Source organism: Haliaeetus albicilla, chromosome 16 (assembly GCF_947461875.1).
Source record: "Haliaeetus albicilla chromosome 16, bHalAlb1.1, whole genome shotgun sequence".
Classification (NCBI taxonomy): Eukaryota; Metazoa; Chordata; class Aves; order Accipitriformes; family Accipitridae; genus Haliaeetus; species Haliaeetus albicilla.
Genome location: NC_091498.1, coordinates 17,622,883 through 17,640,584, shown reverse-complemented (window position 1 = coordinate 17,640,584; position 17,702 = coordinate 17,622,883). Strand labels below are relative to the sequence as shown.

The following is a 17,702-nucleotide window of genomic DNA, read 5'->3' as shown; positions in this document are numbered from 1 at the left end:
GGGAATCGTAAAGGCTACTTTCTTCTATTTTTTATACATAACTTGTTTTTTGACAGAGTGGAAAACTAAGCAGAGAGCTTGATTTAGTAAGCCACCATGTGAGAACACGGCTGGATGAACTAAAAAGACAAGAGGTGGCAAGATTAAGAATGTTAATTAAAGCTAAAATGGATTCTGTTCAAGGTAAGAATATAAAATTTAACTAGGTGAGTTAACAGATGGGGTTGTGTTGGGAGAGGTGTCCAAAGTTGATCAGTTATGCTTTGTTGTCAACAATAATGACTGTAAGCTGAAAGTGAGTGTCCTTTCTGAGCTGGCCTAGGGCCAGTAAAGATCCATCTTTATAGGAAAGTGGGGAGAAGAGCCATCTGTGTTTTATAAATAACTAAACTTGATTCTGGCAGTGGATTTTTCAGATACTTCTAATCCTTTTTGAACCTCTTTTTTTTTTTTTTTTTGTAGTGCATCAATTTATAGATTACTCACTGAGAACTAGTAACATAGTAAAACTATGTTTAAGAATACAACATGACATAGCATTTCATGTCTTTACAGGGTAGAAAATGATTTTTTTTTTTTACAGTCAACACAAAAGTTTTCCTTTTTTTGTTTTTAAGCCCCCTTTCCACGAGTTAGAGTTATTGTACAGATTTATAACAAATATTGAACATTTCAATTTAGAAGATTATTTTTCTTATTTTTGGGGCAGTTTTAAGCTCCTGAGTAAAGAAGAACATTTGGAGTGAAAAAAATTCTCCGTAGCGTTTTCTTAATTGCTAATGAAATCGTACAAACTCAGGCAATTTCTTCTAATGAATAAAGTATACAGGTTTCTAATGATTCTGATTGCTGTATGTTTGTGTGGGAAATGGTGCTATCCCTTTTTATTTCTTATTACTGAAGATTTTTTACATTTAGAACTAATTCTGTAAATTTCTTATTAGTGGTTTCTTTTTGAAGAGAATTAGTTGCTCATAAACAATTAAGTCCTAATAATGGACTGCATTATCTTGTTTCTGAAATGCTGTTTTTCACACAGAAGCTCTAATAAAAAGGGCTTAATGTGCCTATGCAGATTATTCCATTATTAAAAATCTTTGCAAGTTATGGGGATGGATCCTACTGAATTGAATAGGTAATGTATCAATTTAAAATACTCCAAGAATAAGGAACTGTCTTCTAGGCTAAGGCAAATTTAGAGGTGGCAAGTAGACTGAAGAAGTATGCATGTGCAAATATGTGTTTGGGGATGTTACTACGGTCAGGAAAGCATCAGATTAATTTGGGAAAAAAGATATTTACAGTGTAGTACCTTTCCAATGAAGTCTATAGGTACTATCATAGTATAATTAATGAATAATTATATAGAGTCAGCTGAGGGCATCAGATCACCTTTATGACCTTTGCTTTCTTTTAATGAAAGTTCTCGTCCAGAGAGTACAGTCTACTGGTAGCTCAGCAGTGCAGAGCAGCGGTAGCCCCTCCTCAGGAGTCAGTGCGTTGCCTCACATACCTGCCAGACCCCATGTTCATCTTCCTCAGGCGGCTCTTTAGCTGCCAAGAGCCCTGTCTCATGCTCCTATTGCAGGCAAGCAGTCCAGTGACATCATGGTGACACTCACAGTGAACTAGTTGACAGCAGCTAATAGTACCTGATTGTGTACATAGTAATTTTGTGTATTTTGTAATTTTTTAGTAATTTAATGGACTGATTACTTCTAGCCCTCTCTACTTTCATAAATCAAGAGTAACTAACAGAGCGTGCTTTAGAAAAATAATTCCCCCCAACAGATCTGATCTTTTAAAGTATAAATGTGAGATCTTCCATTTGGGAAAGAACAAGAACAGATTATTCCAGTTCAAAATATTCAGATGATTGCTAAGACATGAAAACATCAGGAGTGGGAAAACATTTTGTACAGTTTATAATCAGCCCTGCCAGTGAGTACTTCACATCACATACAACAAGTATGGCCAGATTATCTATAAAATACAGCTGCATCTGTACACCTAGGCAACCTCTTGGAACATGTACAAAAGAGCATTCTAGAGTAACAGCAGGCAGAGCTGTTTGATTTCCTTTTATTTATTCTGTTAATCTTTTCCCTATAACACCACTTAATGTCTTCTACCTGATCTAAAAAAAGAAAAAAAAAGACACAAAACCCCCTGTTTTCTTCCCTCTCAGATGGATCAGGTTTTTAAAAAAAAAAAAAAAAATAAATTTGAGATTATATTCTACATACATTCAGCCCTGATCCAGATGTGTTTTTAAACATTTTCACCAAGATCTTACTAGACTGATCAGTACAGAACAGAAGAATGTTGGGGGTTGGGTCTCAGATAATACAATAATGTGGCAAGTAAATACTGTCAAATAGAATGAGTCTTTTCCCATAAGTGTAAGAAATGGAGGAAAATGAGTTTGGGGGCTGTTTTGGTTGGTTGGTTGGTTGGTGTTGGGTTTTGTTGTTTTTTTTTTTTTAAAGACTATTATTACACTTCTAAAAATGTTTCAAAAATAGTCTAAGGCACATATATTTCAACAGAAATTGTGATCTCACCAGGGAGGAATGATGGTTGAAATCTGCCCCAGCCAGTGTTTGCTGTTTTGTGATAATACAAACACAGCATTGAGTGTAACAAAGACAGATAGTTTGCCAAAGAATAACATGTTCAAAATGGTGTTTTCCAGTTTTTTTAAACAACTAAAATATTCTTTGCTAAGCCATCTAGTAAAAGGTTGTCGAAACTATTATACATATCAAAGTGTATACTGCTTAAGATAGCATTATTATTAGCAGTCAGAAACCATGGTAACAGCTAGAAAAGCCTTTTGTAGAAATATGTTTTGTTGTTAGTGCATTGTGTATTGATATTGTTGGGTATCATTCCTGTCATAAGGAAGAGAGAAATGTTTGCAGCTTTTAGACACAGGACCTGACTCCACTGTCTTGCACTTCTCATTTTGCACAAATGAAATATTAATATCTGCTTATCTGATTTGATATGATTTTACACCATATTGCACATACATCTTTGGCCAGACATAAGTCATTTGCAAAATGTTGAGGGCAGTAGAAGAGTCAGACTTCTCCCAGTTCAGGAAAAATATGCAAATCGTTAGCTTTGATACTGCACATAACTTCAACTATCTCATTTATATAAAAGAGAATAAAATGTTTTTCTTAGTTTGTGAAGCTGAAATTGATTGTACTTTCCCTTGCTGAAACACAAGCCTTAATTTGTGCATGTTGAATTATTGCATGCAATGCAACACTGACACATCAGAAGGAATCTAGTGCAAATTGCTATCAAGTTTGGCGATCTTCAGGAGAAGCGACTTTAGAAGTGTTGCTATAGTTTCCTCCAACAGTGAAAAAATTATCCAGTCCTCAGGGAGCTCCCATATGAAAGTTTTAACTTCCTGATCTTGCTTGACTTCAAACTTATTTTAATGTTTTACCTTTGTACCTTGTTCTTTCAGACACTGGCATAGATCATCAGGCTCTCCTTAAACAGTTTGAGCACCTGAACCATCAGAATCCTGACACGTTCGAACCTAAAGACTTAGATATGTTGATCAAAGCAGTGAGTGCTAGATATAAACTACTGTGGTTTTTTTTTTATATTAATTTTTATGCATTTTTCACTGGTAAAGGCAAATACTTTTATATATACACCACTTTTTTATAGACAACATGCAGTTTTCATTTTCAGAGAAAAGTCAGTAGTCTCCATCGCACACTTGAAAACTGTTGTCAGTGTGCATTATGCTAAAGAGCCCATAAATTTTGGGGTGGCATCTTAACAGGACTTGCATTCATGTGCCAGTACAACTTCAGGAATAAAATATGCCTTTCCAGGAGCCTTTAAATTAAATACGGTTTTGACAGGGGCACATTTTTCCCAAGTGTATTTTCTGATTTCTATTTCTAAATGATTTAGGTGTCTCACAGAATGACATAAATAATTATCCCTAAACTAGCCACTTGAATTTTGGGATCTGTTATATATAGATCAAGCTGCAAAACTACAGCAGAGTAGAACTTAAGCTATCAATGTTAGAAATTGCATATGCTGGGCAGGGCATTCAGTGTCTATTTAGGAGATTCAGTATCAATCACAGGTGTGGGGGGGTGTTCAGTGCTTGTTTATTAAGGGGATGCAGTTAAGCTAAGCATGGCATGGCTTTTTTCAACTGCTGGAAAAAATACACTTCCCAAGGAGAAAAAGATTTTAATCTCAGATATGCTTTAGAGAACACTGCATGTCTGACATGAGTATTTGACAGTTTTTATATTTTCAAAATAAATTGAAAGATAAGGTATATTTCAAGCTTTCTGTAATTTTTGTGGATTTTTTTTTTTACCCTTGGAAAATTTTATCTCAATTTTCTGTAAAATTATTTTTTATAGAGATATTATAAGGTTTCTTGCCATTTCTGAGCATCACTTCTGGGAAAATTCTGGTTGGCTAGGAGAAGCATATCCTCAATGGCGCAGTTCTTTCTCTTAGTACATGTTTGGGTTTTTTCTGTCTTCTAATTTCTCGGTTCTCAGCTGAGATACTGACAGAGTGTAATGGGCATTTTAGGGGATCGTTGCTTTGGAATTGTTTTTGAAAAGGTACAGTGAATCTGAAAACTGAAAGGTAAATAATGGAGCGGCTATATCAGGTATAAACATGTTACTTTGAAAAGCACTACCAAAACATCCTTTAATACCTTGAGCTGTCTGAAAATGATACATCTTTAAACTCTATACAGGTCCTTGTCAGAAATTCTCCCCTCACACCCTTTCTCTCAATATAATTGTGGTTTTTGATTTAATCTGTATTAAACTACTGCAGACTAACTCCCATTATTAATGAAGGCACTTTTTTCATTAAAAGGTAGGCTAATCTACAAAAGTTCTTATTCTGAAATAATCAAGCAGGTTAATGGTACTATTTGAAGCTGCACTTAATTCGTATGGGACTTACTTAACTTGAGTTAATTTATTATTAATTGATGAGAAACGACACCTTGATGACTTCTTACAGTATTGTGTAGTTGCAAAAATTGTCTAGCAGTTGAACCCTTGCAAATAAACTTCTGTGAAAATAACAAAGTGAGGAGAGATGTTTTTGCATCACTGTCACGTGAAAGGAAACCCCCAACTAGTCTACCTCATGTTTAAAAGGAGAATGGCAATATGGCCAGCCTTGGCCACAGATCTGAACAATACAGTGTTTTTAATGTCATATGTGTTAACATAATTGTGTGGCATAATCATATATCTACATATATCTATATTTTTAGGCTACAAGTGATCTGGAAAACTATGATAAGACCCGCCATGAGGAGTTTAAGAAATATGAGATGATGAAGGAACATGAGAGGAGAGAGTATTTAAAAACACTGGATGAAGAAAAGAGGCAGCGAGAAGAATCCAAATTTGAGGAGATGAAGAAAAAACATGGTGATCACCCTAAAGTTCACCATCCTGTAAGGCCACAGTCTCTTCTTACATGATTGGGTGGAAGCTTTCCTTTCCAGAGAGAAAAAGCTAATAAAGAGAAGGGTGTATCTTCTTATTCTCAGCATTTGCCTCTTCTCGTTGACATGGGAGCAGAGTGTGGGAACAATGCAGAGAGCATTACAAAACCCACTATATATACCCCCATTTTTTCTATACAAGTATGACATTTGCTGGCAGAATTACTATTTACAAAGAAGATAAAACTCATGAGGAAGAAGCCAGAATGGTATTCAGAACTGTAGGGATGCCTTCATGGTATGCCTGGCCTGCAAGGAACTGCATCACAGTACCATTTGCTCTAGAAAAGGCAAACTAATTTAACTTCCTTTAGCTGTTATTTCTAGATGAGTCTGTGTGGCAATGACTGATGATTACAGGCGTTCCTTTCCACAGAATATGCATTTCCTTGACACCCCCTCTTTGCCTGGGCCTTTCTGTCTAATGAAAGTATTAGACCTGAACAAAAGAGAATTAAAGAAAATTCCATTGATTCCATTTGCAACATGACTAATGAGAAAATAAAGCCTTTCAGAGAAACCATAATGCAAAGGTAATGCAGAAAATTTACACTTAATCATATTTTGAATAGTTTTTCTTTGTAACCAATCTATAGGGAAGCAAAGATCAACTGAAAGAGGTGTGGGAAGAAGCAGATGGACTAGATCCAAATGAATTTGACCCCAAAACATTTTTCAAATTACACGGTAAGAGGTTTAGTTTAATTTAATGAACAAGTGAAGTGACTTTCTGTTACCTTCTGCTGAGGGCAAGTTTGTCTTATGCTAGGATGAAGACTTATACCTCAAGTAATTTGGATGAATCTGAAGAGTTAAGAGGACAAAATATTTATGTTATTGTTTGTAAGTTTACTGCAAAGTTTTAAATGTGGTTTAAAAGTTGGAAACAGAGTTTTGTTTAACTGCTCGTAAAATCATACAGCAAATAACTAGTAGTGATTCCTCAGGGAAGTATGGATACTTAGAGGGCTGTCCACATCTATAACTTTGCTTACACACTACGTACTAGGAATAAATCCTCAGAGGTGTCCGTGGGAAAACCTGCTTTCTCATCATCTCTGCAGATAAGTGGCAGACACACCTTATCTTTGGAATGGTCATAGAAGTGCCAAGCCTCTACAGAAGTTGCAAGATTTCCTTAATAAAACAAAAACCAAATTGCCCCCCAATCCTGCCTCTATATTTCTGAGTAGTGTGCAGCTAGAAACAATAAAATAGGAGCAGAGATGAGGATGCATCAAAATGGGCATTTTGCTTTAAAAGGGATTATATAAATGTATAACCTTATATTTTGACGTTGTTAAATGCTTCATAATAAAGTACCCTTAAGCAGATCCTGCCTGGCACTGGGCTGTGAAGGCTTGAACAGTACATAGAATTTGACTAATCCCAAAGATGACAATTTAACTGAAGTGTTCTAGCTTGAGTCTGAACTTTTATCTTCGTTTACAAAATATATAAAAATGGATTATAGTTATTAACCTTATTTATTCTCTCTAGAAAGAGATCTTGAACGATAATTTTCTGAAAATTTTTGGTAGCTTTTTTATGCAAATCTTACCAAAACAGAAATAGCCAAAATAACCCTTTGCCTTAGAGCTTAGTATATGAAAAACTTTGAAGCAATTAAACAAAAAGATTGCATAATAATGCTCATTTGAAGTAGACGTTGTCTTTCAATTTCAGAGGTAGTCTAACAATATTCAGAGTAGAATGTAGGATAAAAGATGGATTGTTAGTTATCAAGTATTCTCTTTTAATTTGTCATGAAAAGTCATTTTACAGTGATCTCTTCTCAAGCGCTGCATATTTATATAGATTTTCACATAATTCTTTAGGTTTTTTGGAGAGTCATACTGTTGGTTAACAAAGTTTTTCTACAGATTTTTATTGCTCCTGAATCTATTTGCAAATCTAGTTGTTAAATTGGGGCAACTTGTTCTCAGCAATATTTTTTGGCAATTGCAGTCTGTGCAATCCTTTTGTGACCTTTTTCAGTTTGCTAAGAAGTAGGGAGATTGTTCCAGACTTGTCTAACCAACCAGCCAAAAATGGCAATACAGTTCAGCCAATGCCTGATAAAAACCTAAACAGAAAAAACAACTCATGTAACCAGCTTCTTGTTAAATGATGTTTTTAATCCACACAAGATGTGGATGCTGATACTTACTTAACTCACAGAGAACTATTACATGTATTACTTTCTGTACTTACTCAACTTGTATTTTCAACACTTCTTTTTGTAGATGTCAATAATGATGGTTTCCTGGATGAGCAAGAATTGGAAGCCCTATTTACTAAAGAGGTAAAAAAAAAAAAAAGTTCAGAAACTTAACTGGTTTCACTAAATGGTTACAGGGCTGTCTGTATTTTTTCAAAGATATATTGGGGCTTTGGACTAAAAATTAGAGTATTCATGCCAAGTTTTGTGTATCCTTAATGTTTCTACAAAAGTATAAAAACTTATCAGCAGGGAAGATAAAGTAGTTGAAGCATAGGACTCAGACACCAGAGATCTAGTGTTCATGCATTTCTCTGCCACAGGCTTGCTTGAGATTTTTTAATTAATCTGCAGGATAGCTATACCTGTGTAAGTTGCACTGCAGAGAGCTGCACTCCTGCTCTAGCTAGATGCAGCCTGGTAGAGGTTCTAAAGCTGGGTAGCTGTGCTCATTCAGAGCTAATCAACAAGTCATAAGACTTGTTGAGAGAAAAAGGGTCACGCTCGTGTGAATTGGCTCGAAGACAGTACATTGTGGAAGCGGCTACAGAAATTTCATGTGTTTTCTATCTAGCTAGTTTGGAGGACATGTATATCTGATAAAGTAGACAGGCTCTTAGTTTCTTTAAGCTTTGGCTTGTTGGCTGTGAAAATGCAAATATTAGTACTTCTTTGCCTCCCAGAGGGGTAATGACAGCAATGTTTGGAAATTCTACAGGAATGGGAATTGCAGAATCAATTAATAAACAAAAGGCCTTGGTCTTCATTTTTGCAGTAGGTTCTGTTTTGGTATAGCAGAAAAAAACCCTAAACCTTCCACTCAAAGATCCAGTACTATGGCTGTCAATATCTAGTCTTACAATTTTTTCTAGGTTTCATGAGTCGGGGAGCACATGCACTAAACAGTATATAGAGAAGCTTATAAATTCAAACTACTGTAAATTTTTGAAGAAATTAAATTTGCAAATACAGACTTCTAACAATACTTTGCCATAATCCCCTCTAATACAATGAAGATATATGGCAGTCTTTTTTGACAGATATGTCCCACCATTTTGCAGTTTTGTAGTTTAAAAACAAATAATCTGGGGCCTTAAGATTACCTATGGCTAAGCAAGCAAAGCTAAATGACTGAGAAAACTAAGTAAAAGCAAATAAGCATGAACTCACCAGAAAGACATTGTGCAAGAAGAGCAGTGGACCATTAAATTAAGCACTCAGTTTGTCTTGTGATATCCTGAATGCTTACAGGGTTAGCTGCATGCTCTGGTAAAAAAGCTATTCTGTCCTGTTCCAGAAACCACGTGGAAACTCTGCCTGCTTTGAATCAAGTGTAGGATCAGACTGTGTCTGCTGAGGTCAATTTTACTGTAACGTCCACAGCACTGAATTATAACAGACCACATGAATTAACTGAAAACTTCATTCTTAGCAATGAAAGGCTCACTTGTTGCTTAAATACTATGCTAAAAGAGGAGAATTACACACACACGTGCTCACTCTATTGAAAAAATGGTGAACTCATGTTTTTAGCAACATCTTGCGCTACTGTTCCAAATATGCTGTCATTTGAAAGCAGCCCTTTCTCCAAACTAACATTTGCTAATTCTGAATTTCAGCTAGAAAAAGTTTATGATCCCAAAAATGAAGAGGATGACATGGTTGAAATGGAAGAAGAAAGGCTAAGAATGAGAGAACACGTAATGAATGAGGTGGGGACTGATGTTCAGTAGAGCTGCTGATTTCTTTCTGTGTTCAAGAAATACAGTCCTCCTGACAGGAAGTGTTGTCCAAGTACAGCAGAAAGGATCGTCCAACTACACCTGTCACACTGAATGCTCTTTGTGCTGGGATTCACATAAAGTTACAATTCTCAAGCCCTGTTCCCATGTTCTGATGTAAATGCCTGCTGACTAGTTTTTATTTAAGAAGTTCAGAGAAGGAATTGTGCTGTCACGTCCATCTTTTGCAGATACTGAGATTCAATAGAAATTCCATGTGAGTTTTGTGTCAAACAGGGAAGACACTAAATGTGGTTTTGCATTTGGCAAATTGGTAAGATTTAGGTGTGAGAAGAGGCAGTAGAGCAGTGTTTTCCTTCACATACCTCACCTTTGTCTCTTCAGAGGAGGGCTCAGAGCTCAAGGTATCCCCTATGACAGTGAATAGCTCTACTGGTTCTGGTAGGTTTTCAGTTCAGGAGACAGAGGAAAGGGAAGAGGATGTTTTGAACTACCGTGTTTTTCACTCGTATCTTTTCTGTATTCAACTATACTCCTTAAGTTTGAGGAACGGAGCAAGACTGGTCTTCTATTAGTCATAAAGGGAAGCATTTCCTCCTTTCCCCTTAAAGGATTCTGACACAATTTAGTTGGGGTTTTTTTGATGTTTCAAAACCTCCCCATCCAACAGCGGAGATTACTCTGACTCACAGTTACAAAATTATTACCAGAAAGCTACAAAACATTTTTCTCAAAATGCCGCTTTCAAAATGAACATTTTCTCATGCATGCCACTACTAGTGTTGGGGCTGTGACCACAAATAATGTTTCCAATAAAGCCAATGAATTTTGAAGTAAAATGTGAGGATTTACTTTTTATTTCCATTTTTGTTAAGCTTTGTAAGCTTGTGAGAGAAGTTTTCAGAAGATGTTGCAGGCACTCCCTTGAGAATGGGACAGTTTAAAAATAAAATGGTTATATTTGAAGATATTTGCATGATGAAATTAAACATTAGCTCCACCAAAACCTGTCCTTTAGGTTGAGTTTAATTTTTTGCTTCAAATAGGTTGATATCAACAAGGACCGGCTAGTGACTTTGGAAGAGTTCCTGCGAGCTACAGAGAAAAAAGAATTTTTGGAGCCAGATAGCTGGGAGGTAATGAAAATATGTTCCAAGTGCAACATATGGTACTATTACCATCACTCCAACCAGGAAACCAAATGGCATGTCTCTGACCTTTGCTTTTTTTCAGTGCCGTTTTGGTATGTGTGTGGTTAAGCGCCTTAACTAAATGTAAAGTACAAAATGTAGCAGACTAATGTAATGCAGCTGTAATCTTTATGGGGCACACGCAAACAGAAAAGGTCTTGCGCCACCCGGTGGATTCTAGAAGAGTTTTTCCCACATGCTTTTCAAACAGAAAATGGACATTTTGTTTATGAATCACTTTAAAGGGAAGATAAGAGCTCAGCTGGAAGGAATAGGAATTTTTTCTCCTCCCTCTACATCTGTAGTAGAATTTTGCTCAGAAAATAGCTGAGAAACAGCTATTTTGCTGTTTCTTACAGTGAGTGTACTAACTTTTTACAGTGTCATGTCTGATATTTTGATGAAAATTGAGTGATGTTTAGTGAACTGTACAATTCAGCTAATAATAATTTCAGTGGGAAGATAATAAAAATATATATGCATTCCTGGCTAAGTAGTCACATTCGTATGTATTTTCTTGCAGACACTAGATCAACAGCAGCTCTTCACTGAGGAAGAGCTGAAGGAATTTGAAAGTCATATTTCTCAGCAGGAAGATGAACTTAGAAAGAAGGCAGAAGATCTTCAGAAGCAGAAGGAAGAGCTACAGAGGCAGCATGACCAGCTTCAGGCTCAGAAACAAGAGCTTCAGCAGGTACACTTTTGAGAACAGAATTTTTTTTTGCCTTTTCTGTATCCTTATATGTGTAACAGCTCATGACAATCCTCAACTCTGGAGCATTCTTTGCCTTGATTTCTCATATGACTCCCAGCTGAATTCTAAACCAATGGTACCACAGCAAAACATAATCTAGTATTCACGATTATAGCAAACAATGCAAGCATCTCAACTCAGTAGTATACCCATTAACAAAGATTTTACATAATGACTGCAAAATTTGTTTTAAGTGTATTCATTTATGTCATATCAGAGAAAGCTGACAGATTTAAGTTTTTCAACTGTTGTGTTTTATTTTTCACCAGGTTGTAAAACAGATGGAACAAAAGAAACTACAGCAAGGAAATCCTCCTGCTGGACCAGCTGGAGAACTGAAATTTCAACCCCGTATGTGTCTTTCTGTGTAGATACACAAACTTTAAAATAAGATCTCCAATGTAAAAGTCATTAAAACTGCATTTTCTGTTGAAATTGTTAATATAATGTGGTTTTAATGATCTCTGTAGAGACGTTCACTAAACTGTCTTTAAGAGGGAAGTATGGAACTCTTCTAAAGTATTCCTGAAATCTCAGTGCTTTTAAGTCCATAGTAAAAAAACAGAGCTCTAACTCAAGGCATCAAATGGACAGAGAAAGATTGTGTTGTACCTATCAGACCAAAAATATTGAGATCTAGTATATCTAGGATTCCTGAGCATCCAGAGAAGAATAGGGACATACAAATTACCAGGTCTGTCTGATGTTCTATGGCTGCATTACCAGTCTCAGACTGCAGAACAGATGAAAGCATTTAAATGCTTTCAACAAGTCCATCTTCAGCGGCCAATTTACTGCAGTTGGGCACAAAATGACATGACAAGTTAGTTCTAGACAGTATGAGTGACCAACTGCTTCAACACCCTCAGAAGAAGATATTGTCATAATAAATCATTGCATTTGCTCATTGGTGGCAACAAAATGGTCAGGTATACATTAGCACTTCTTATCCATAACACACTGTCCATGGTTTTTTTGTGTTTTAATACATCCTAACTTAGCTTTTTCTCCCCGTCTAGAAAGGTTGAAACTAATATGGCTTTATTGGCTTCCATGTTCATATGCTAACATTATCAGTAGGGCTCAAGAACTTCTTGACATTCATCTCAAACATAAGGCTTCAGACTATATCCGGGCAGCCTTTTGAATACTGGAAGCTCTAAACTGTTCCTGCAAGGCCAACAGTGGGATTTCAAACCTTAAATGCTATATTCAGTGATTACAGCTTACTTTGTTGAGTACCCTGAAATTCTATTCCTAAGCCACTCAGTTCTGTGAAGAGAAATAATGAGATTTCAGTACCAGTTTAATTTTGTCTTTCATTTGCTTCAATACTGCCTTTGGGTAATTTCATTTTATGATCCTTAGTTCTGAGTGCCTCACTTCCCCTCACCTTCAGTAAGAACATCCTGTGTAATAGCAGATGCCCTGGGAGTTGGACTAATGATACATCTTTTGATACTGTCAATATTGTAGCAGATACTGTTCTTAACACATATTTTATGTAAAAACTTTCTGCAAAGTCATTTAATCAGGTGTCATAAGAATTCATTATATTAGCCAAAAATAGTCGCTACTCATTCAGTGAGTTAAGGAGGTTCAAGTAGACAATATTTCTAATCTGTAGGCTACTGGAGCTACTAAGGGCCATCTAAGAAAAAAAAAGTCACAAAAATGCAGCTGCAAGTTCTGAAATCTTCAGCAAACTATGAAACAGTATTATTCAAAGGTAGGCAAAGAGAGAATGTTGTAATTATTGTTGACACAGTGGGGAGTAAAATACAGGAGCAAGATGCTAATTTTTTTTTTCTCCCAAGCTTCCCATATTGGGATTAAAGGTTTCATAAACACGTAATATATTTCAAAAAGAACAATCTCCAAAGAACCAATGTGTTACGGAAGTAAAAATATTTCACAGAAAACAGAAACAACTAGTAATCCAAGAGGAAACACTGAATATTATAATAATGCAGTCTGTTGGGTAATCCCAATCCGATTTCATTGTTAGTCACATACAAAATTCTTGATTCCACTTACAAACCAAAAACCAGAAGGTTTTGTTTGATTGTCCCTACGCTAGAAAGTTTCCTGTAGATACTTTCAATGTTGGGGGCCAATTTAATTGAGAAGTTACAAATGGTTTTATTCTTCTTTTACAGCCGGGGAACACAAAGTTGGAGATGCACCGAAACATCCTGCGGGAGGTGATCAGCCTTTACCACCAGGACATGTCCAAGAACCAGCTGCTAGAACTGATCAAGTTCACCCTTAACCACTTGTGCCTCAACTTTATAGCATCTTTATTATTTGGGGGGTGGGGGGCAGGAAATCAGAGTGAAACATGAACTCTATACTTTCTTCCCCAGATTGTAAAATCATTGGCAATGTTAGAGATGAAGTATCAATCAGATCTGAATCATAAATTAAACTAATTTTGTCTCCAGTGCATCAGCGAGAAACAGAACAAGGGGATCATTTAGAGGCTATAATGGAGGAGGGGGTTGAGGAAACTTAATACTAAAGATTTTTATGGCCAGGGGACTGAGCTGTTGAACTCTTCTCTTACAAAAAGGGAGGAGATGTCTGCCATTCTGTGTTTAGGCATGAATTGGAATCTTCTCAGAGAGGAAGCAGGGAACTGGCCTGAATGTCATTAGGTCTAGTTTTATGTAGAAACTCTTTCTGGAAATGCTGAGAAGCAAAAATGGGGAAATGAAGACCATAGATAAAGGCCTACCATTTCCAGCACTACCAAACCCTTTCTTCTTTGAGACCAAATAAAAATCAAACTTCTAATCCTTAATCACAGAAAATTTGCACTTTCTAAAATCTAAACACAGCAAAGAATTACGTGGAGCAGTGAATATTTTTAATGTTTACAGAAGCCTAAGAATTTCACTGTAAGCCTTGAAAAGGAATACTGTACTTCTGGTGTATTGATCTGAACCGTCCTCCTTGTTGAGATTAATTCTGTATAGCAGTTGAACATTCACCTGGCTCTTGGGACAGTACTTTTGTCCCTGTTTCCTTCATCAGGTGCCAGCTGATCTCAAAATTTTGCATGTTATTAAGTAAGCTTTTTATGTTGATGGAAATATTGTGCAAAACAGAACAAGACTCATTGTCTTTTTCTGTGCAGATTATCCTACCTCCTATGATTATACCAGATTTTTCAAAATGCACCATGTGCTTCAGAAAGCTCTTCTCAGACATGAATCTTTGACTTAAAGAGTCTCACTATTAACTCTTATTAGTCTTTCAGCAGATGGTGTAAGTTTATGAAGTGTCCTGAAACAGGGGTGCTATTGATTGTATTATTTTGGTATTGAACCAGGATAGGTCCCTAATATTGTAAGCCAAGATTTTAAAAGAATAAGTTGATTTTCCTGTGGGTTTTACTATAATGTTGAAAAGTTGTGTAATTGTCCTTGCTTGTTATTCATTTCAGACTGAAAGTATCCTAAAGTGTAAACCCTGTTTGGGTTTTTTTGTTTGCTTGGGGTTTTGTGGTGTTTTGTTTTTTTTTTAAACATGGATTGTTCTGATTGTATAACGCTGGCTTTGAACTGATACACACACACACACCTTGGCAAGCATCCTTTGCATTTCCTTCCTGTTCTGTGGCTAACTGCTGACAGTGTCATTAAGGGAGATCATTTGGGTTTTGAGCAAAGAAACAGAGGCAAGCCTCTGTTATAGAAAGATGTTCCTTTCAGAATAAGACTTGAATATTTTAGGCAAACTCAAATTAGACAGGAAGCAATTACTAACATTTTGTATTGACATTTGGGAAGTTTCTCACTCTGAAGAACTTTGATTGATAGAAGCTAGGCACATTCCTTCCATGTTTAAGGCTTCTTTCATCAGGCCTGAGCATATTCTTGTTCTCCACACAATATAATAGAACTCACTGCCAGAACAGATTAGGTTTCCTTATCTGTTTCGTCTTGTTAGCTGTCATGTCACATTTCCTTCATTTATACCACTCAAACAATTGGACTTCTTTTACCTTTTTTTTTTTGTTGTTCTCTATGCAAGTCATTAACATTTTAATTTAGTTTCCCAAACCAATGTCTCCACTGTTTGTCATTTCCATGCAATTCTAACGTCAGTTTGATTATGTCTTTGTCAGGAGACTAAAATACCTTTCAGCAACTTCATCTGTTTGCTGAGAGGTCCAGACATAGTTAGAGCTACATCCAGACTAATAGCGTTTCTCAGTGCACAGCCCTGGCTTTGGGGTTGTAGCCTGATAATGGATAACAGAGCAAGGAGGGAAACAAAGAGGGAATTATTTAAATGTCGTGGAAAAGGTGAGGGGAATTTTTTTTTGTGTTCTCCCCATCCCACATGAAGGTTTACAGAGGACAGATGATACAGCCCCAGATGTTTGTAGAGAATCAGGGACTGAAACCTTTGGTGTGAAGGCATTTCTACCATACAAATCATTCCTTCAGGCTACATCTGCCTCCTAACAAATGTCATTATATGTAATGACATGCTTTGTAATGTAATGCTCAAGCTTCAGTTTCAGTGCAACTGCTTCCAATTTGATGATAAGATTCTGACTCTCCCTGCTGTTGGAGATGGGCATTATGTCCCCTTATTCCATTTACTTTGAAACATCCAGAGTTTTGTAAAGAACTGTTGTAACTTGGGTGCTGAGCTCAGCTTCTGCTCACCACAGTGTAGTGAGTGTCGGTGACTGAGGAAGCCGCTTGTGAGAAGCCAGAGATTTCACTTGTCATTTCATCATGAGTTAGCATTAGCAAAAGCTCCTCATTTTGCATTTCAGCTAGGCACTGAAGTGCGTTCAGCATAAAATGGTGCACATATTTCCTTCAATTGCTATCTGATACCTAAATGTTGTTCTTATCAGTGTTAATTTAATTAGTAGGCTTGAGTTTAGCAACATACAACAGATTTTCTGTTCTTCTTTTAGAAGTGGAAACAGGTGGTTTTTTTAAACCTTAGAATTGGTGATCGGATTTATTTCTCATAAACAAGGTTTAGTCAAACTGACAATTATTTGCCCTAAATTGTGTGGAAGTCAGAGCCTCAGTCCTCATAATGCTTAAGTTATTGAATTCCTACTGAACACATCTTAAGTTTGTTGCCTAAATGTTTTTGAGATGAGAGCCCAAATTAGAACTTCATGCTTGTCCACCCAATTCAAAAATCTCATATGCATGGGTACCTGTGTCACGTGTCCACAAAGATAACGAGGACTGAGTGGATGTTCTTTCAAAAGATGACCTGTTGGGTCTGGTTTATCAACAGACTGCGTTCACCCAATACTGTCCATCTCATCCTCCTCTGTAGAGGAAGGCTATCGTTCTTCAGGCCCAGGCTAAAAGAGGTCTCCATCTGAGTGTAATAGTCACCAAACTTATTTTTGCGGATCAGTTCTGAAGTGTGGTTTAAGTAAGAGTTATCTCACTGTGAGGAACATCTGCCTTAGAGGTTATGCAACATGCTGAAGTCATGCTTACACATGAAATGTTTAGCAGATTTGTTGTTTTTTAATGTGTGTGTTGTTTTCGATGCTGATGTCTTCTTTTAATTGGGTTCTCTCTTCCATAAAAGAGACTAAAAGTATTAGCCACTAAAAGCATGTTTCTGCCATGGTACTGATTTCTCAGGAGCTTTTTAAAGTTGAAAAAAAAATTAAACTAAGCTTATAGCTAAGTGAGGAAGTAGAAAGCTATAATCACAGATAAATAAGGGACTGGAATATCATGGGCACCAGTGCTTTCACCTGTACTCTGCTTTTTGTTTAGGAGGTGATGACAAGAAAACTGAATGTAACTTCATACAGACACCAGTTCCAAGACAAAGATGCAGAGATTTGGTTTTGTACTTGGCTGGGGTTTTGGTAGGAGGATGAAGGGGTAAGATTTGGTCAATGTTGTACAAATTCATATCCTCCAGTGCAATATATGTAGGGAAAAAAAAAAAAGCCCCACTCTGGACTTTGTATAGATTAGTTTTTAACTGGATTAAACTGAAACTCAGTGCAGTGACAGATGTCTAGTGTTTTATTTTAAGCGGGTGGGAAAGAGGCGGGTTTAGATCTTGTCTATATGCACAACTTTGTATTTCTGTTTAGTAGCCCATCCTGTTTGCCCTCCAGTTTTTGCTTCCTGGAAAGATGTGAAAAGGAATTTATAGCAAGATAGAAGTATCTTTTGTTCTTTCCTGGCACCAGCTGCCTCACTGCAATAGCTATTCACTAATTACTTGAATGCTTAATTTT

General features: G+C 36.6%; 1 protein-coding gene across 1 annotated transcript in view; it reads left to right on the top strand.

The window, feature by feature from the left end:
- The window catches only part of NUCB2 (nucleobindin 2), a 31,154-nt gene extending 13,685 nt beyond the window's left edge, over positions 1-17,469 (top strand). The window contains exons 4-13 of the mRNA XM_069803738.1: positions 57-183; positions 3,488-3,591; positions 5,303-5,488; positions 6,136-6,226; positions 7,786-7,844; positions 9,380-9,472; positions 10,549-10,638; positions 11,216-11,386; positions 11,716-11,797; positions 13,606-17,469. Of these exons, the coding sequence (XP_069659839.1) occupies positions 57-183; positions 3,488-3,591; positions 5,303-5,488; positions 6,136-6,226; positions 7,786-7,844; positions 9,380-9,472; positions 10,549-10,638; positions 11,216-11,386; positions 11,716-11,797; positions 13,606-13,718 (1,116 nt within the window). The 3' untranslated portion in view covers positions 13,719-17,469. The remainder of the gene's footprint in view (positions 1-56; positions 184-3,487; positions 3,592-5,302; positions 5,489-6,135; positions 6,227-7,785; positions 7,845-9,379; positions 9,473-10,548; positions 10,639-11,215; positions 11,387-11,715; positions 11,798-13,605) is intronic.
- Positions 17,470-17,702: the final 233 nt, after the last annotated feature.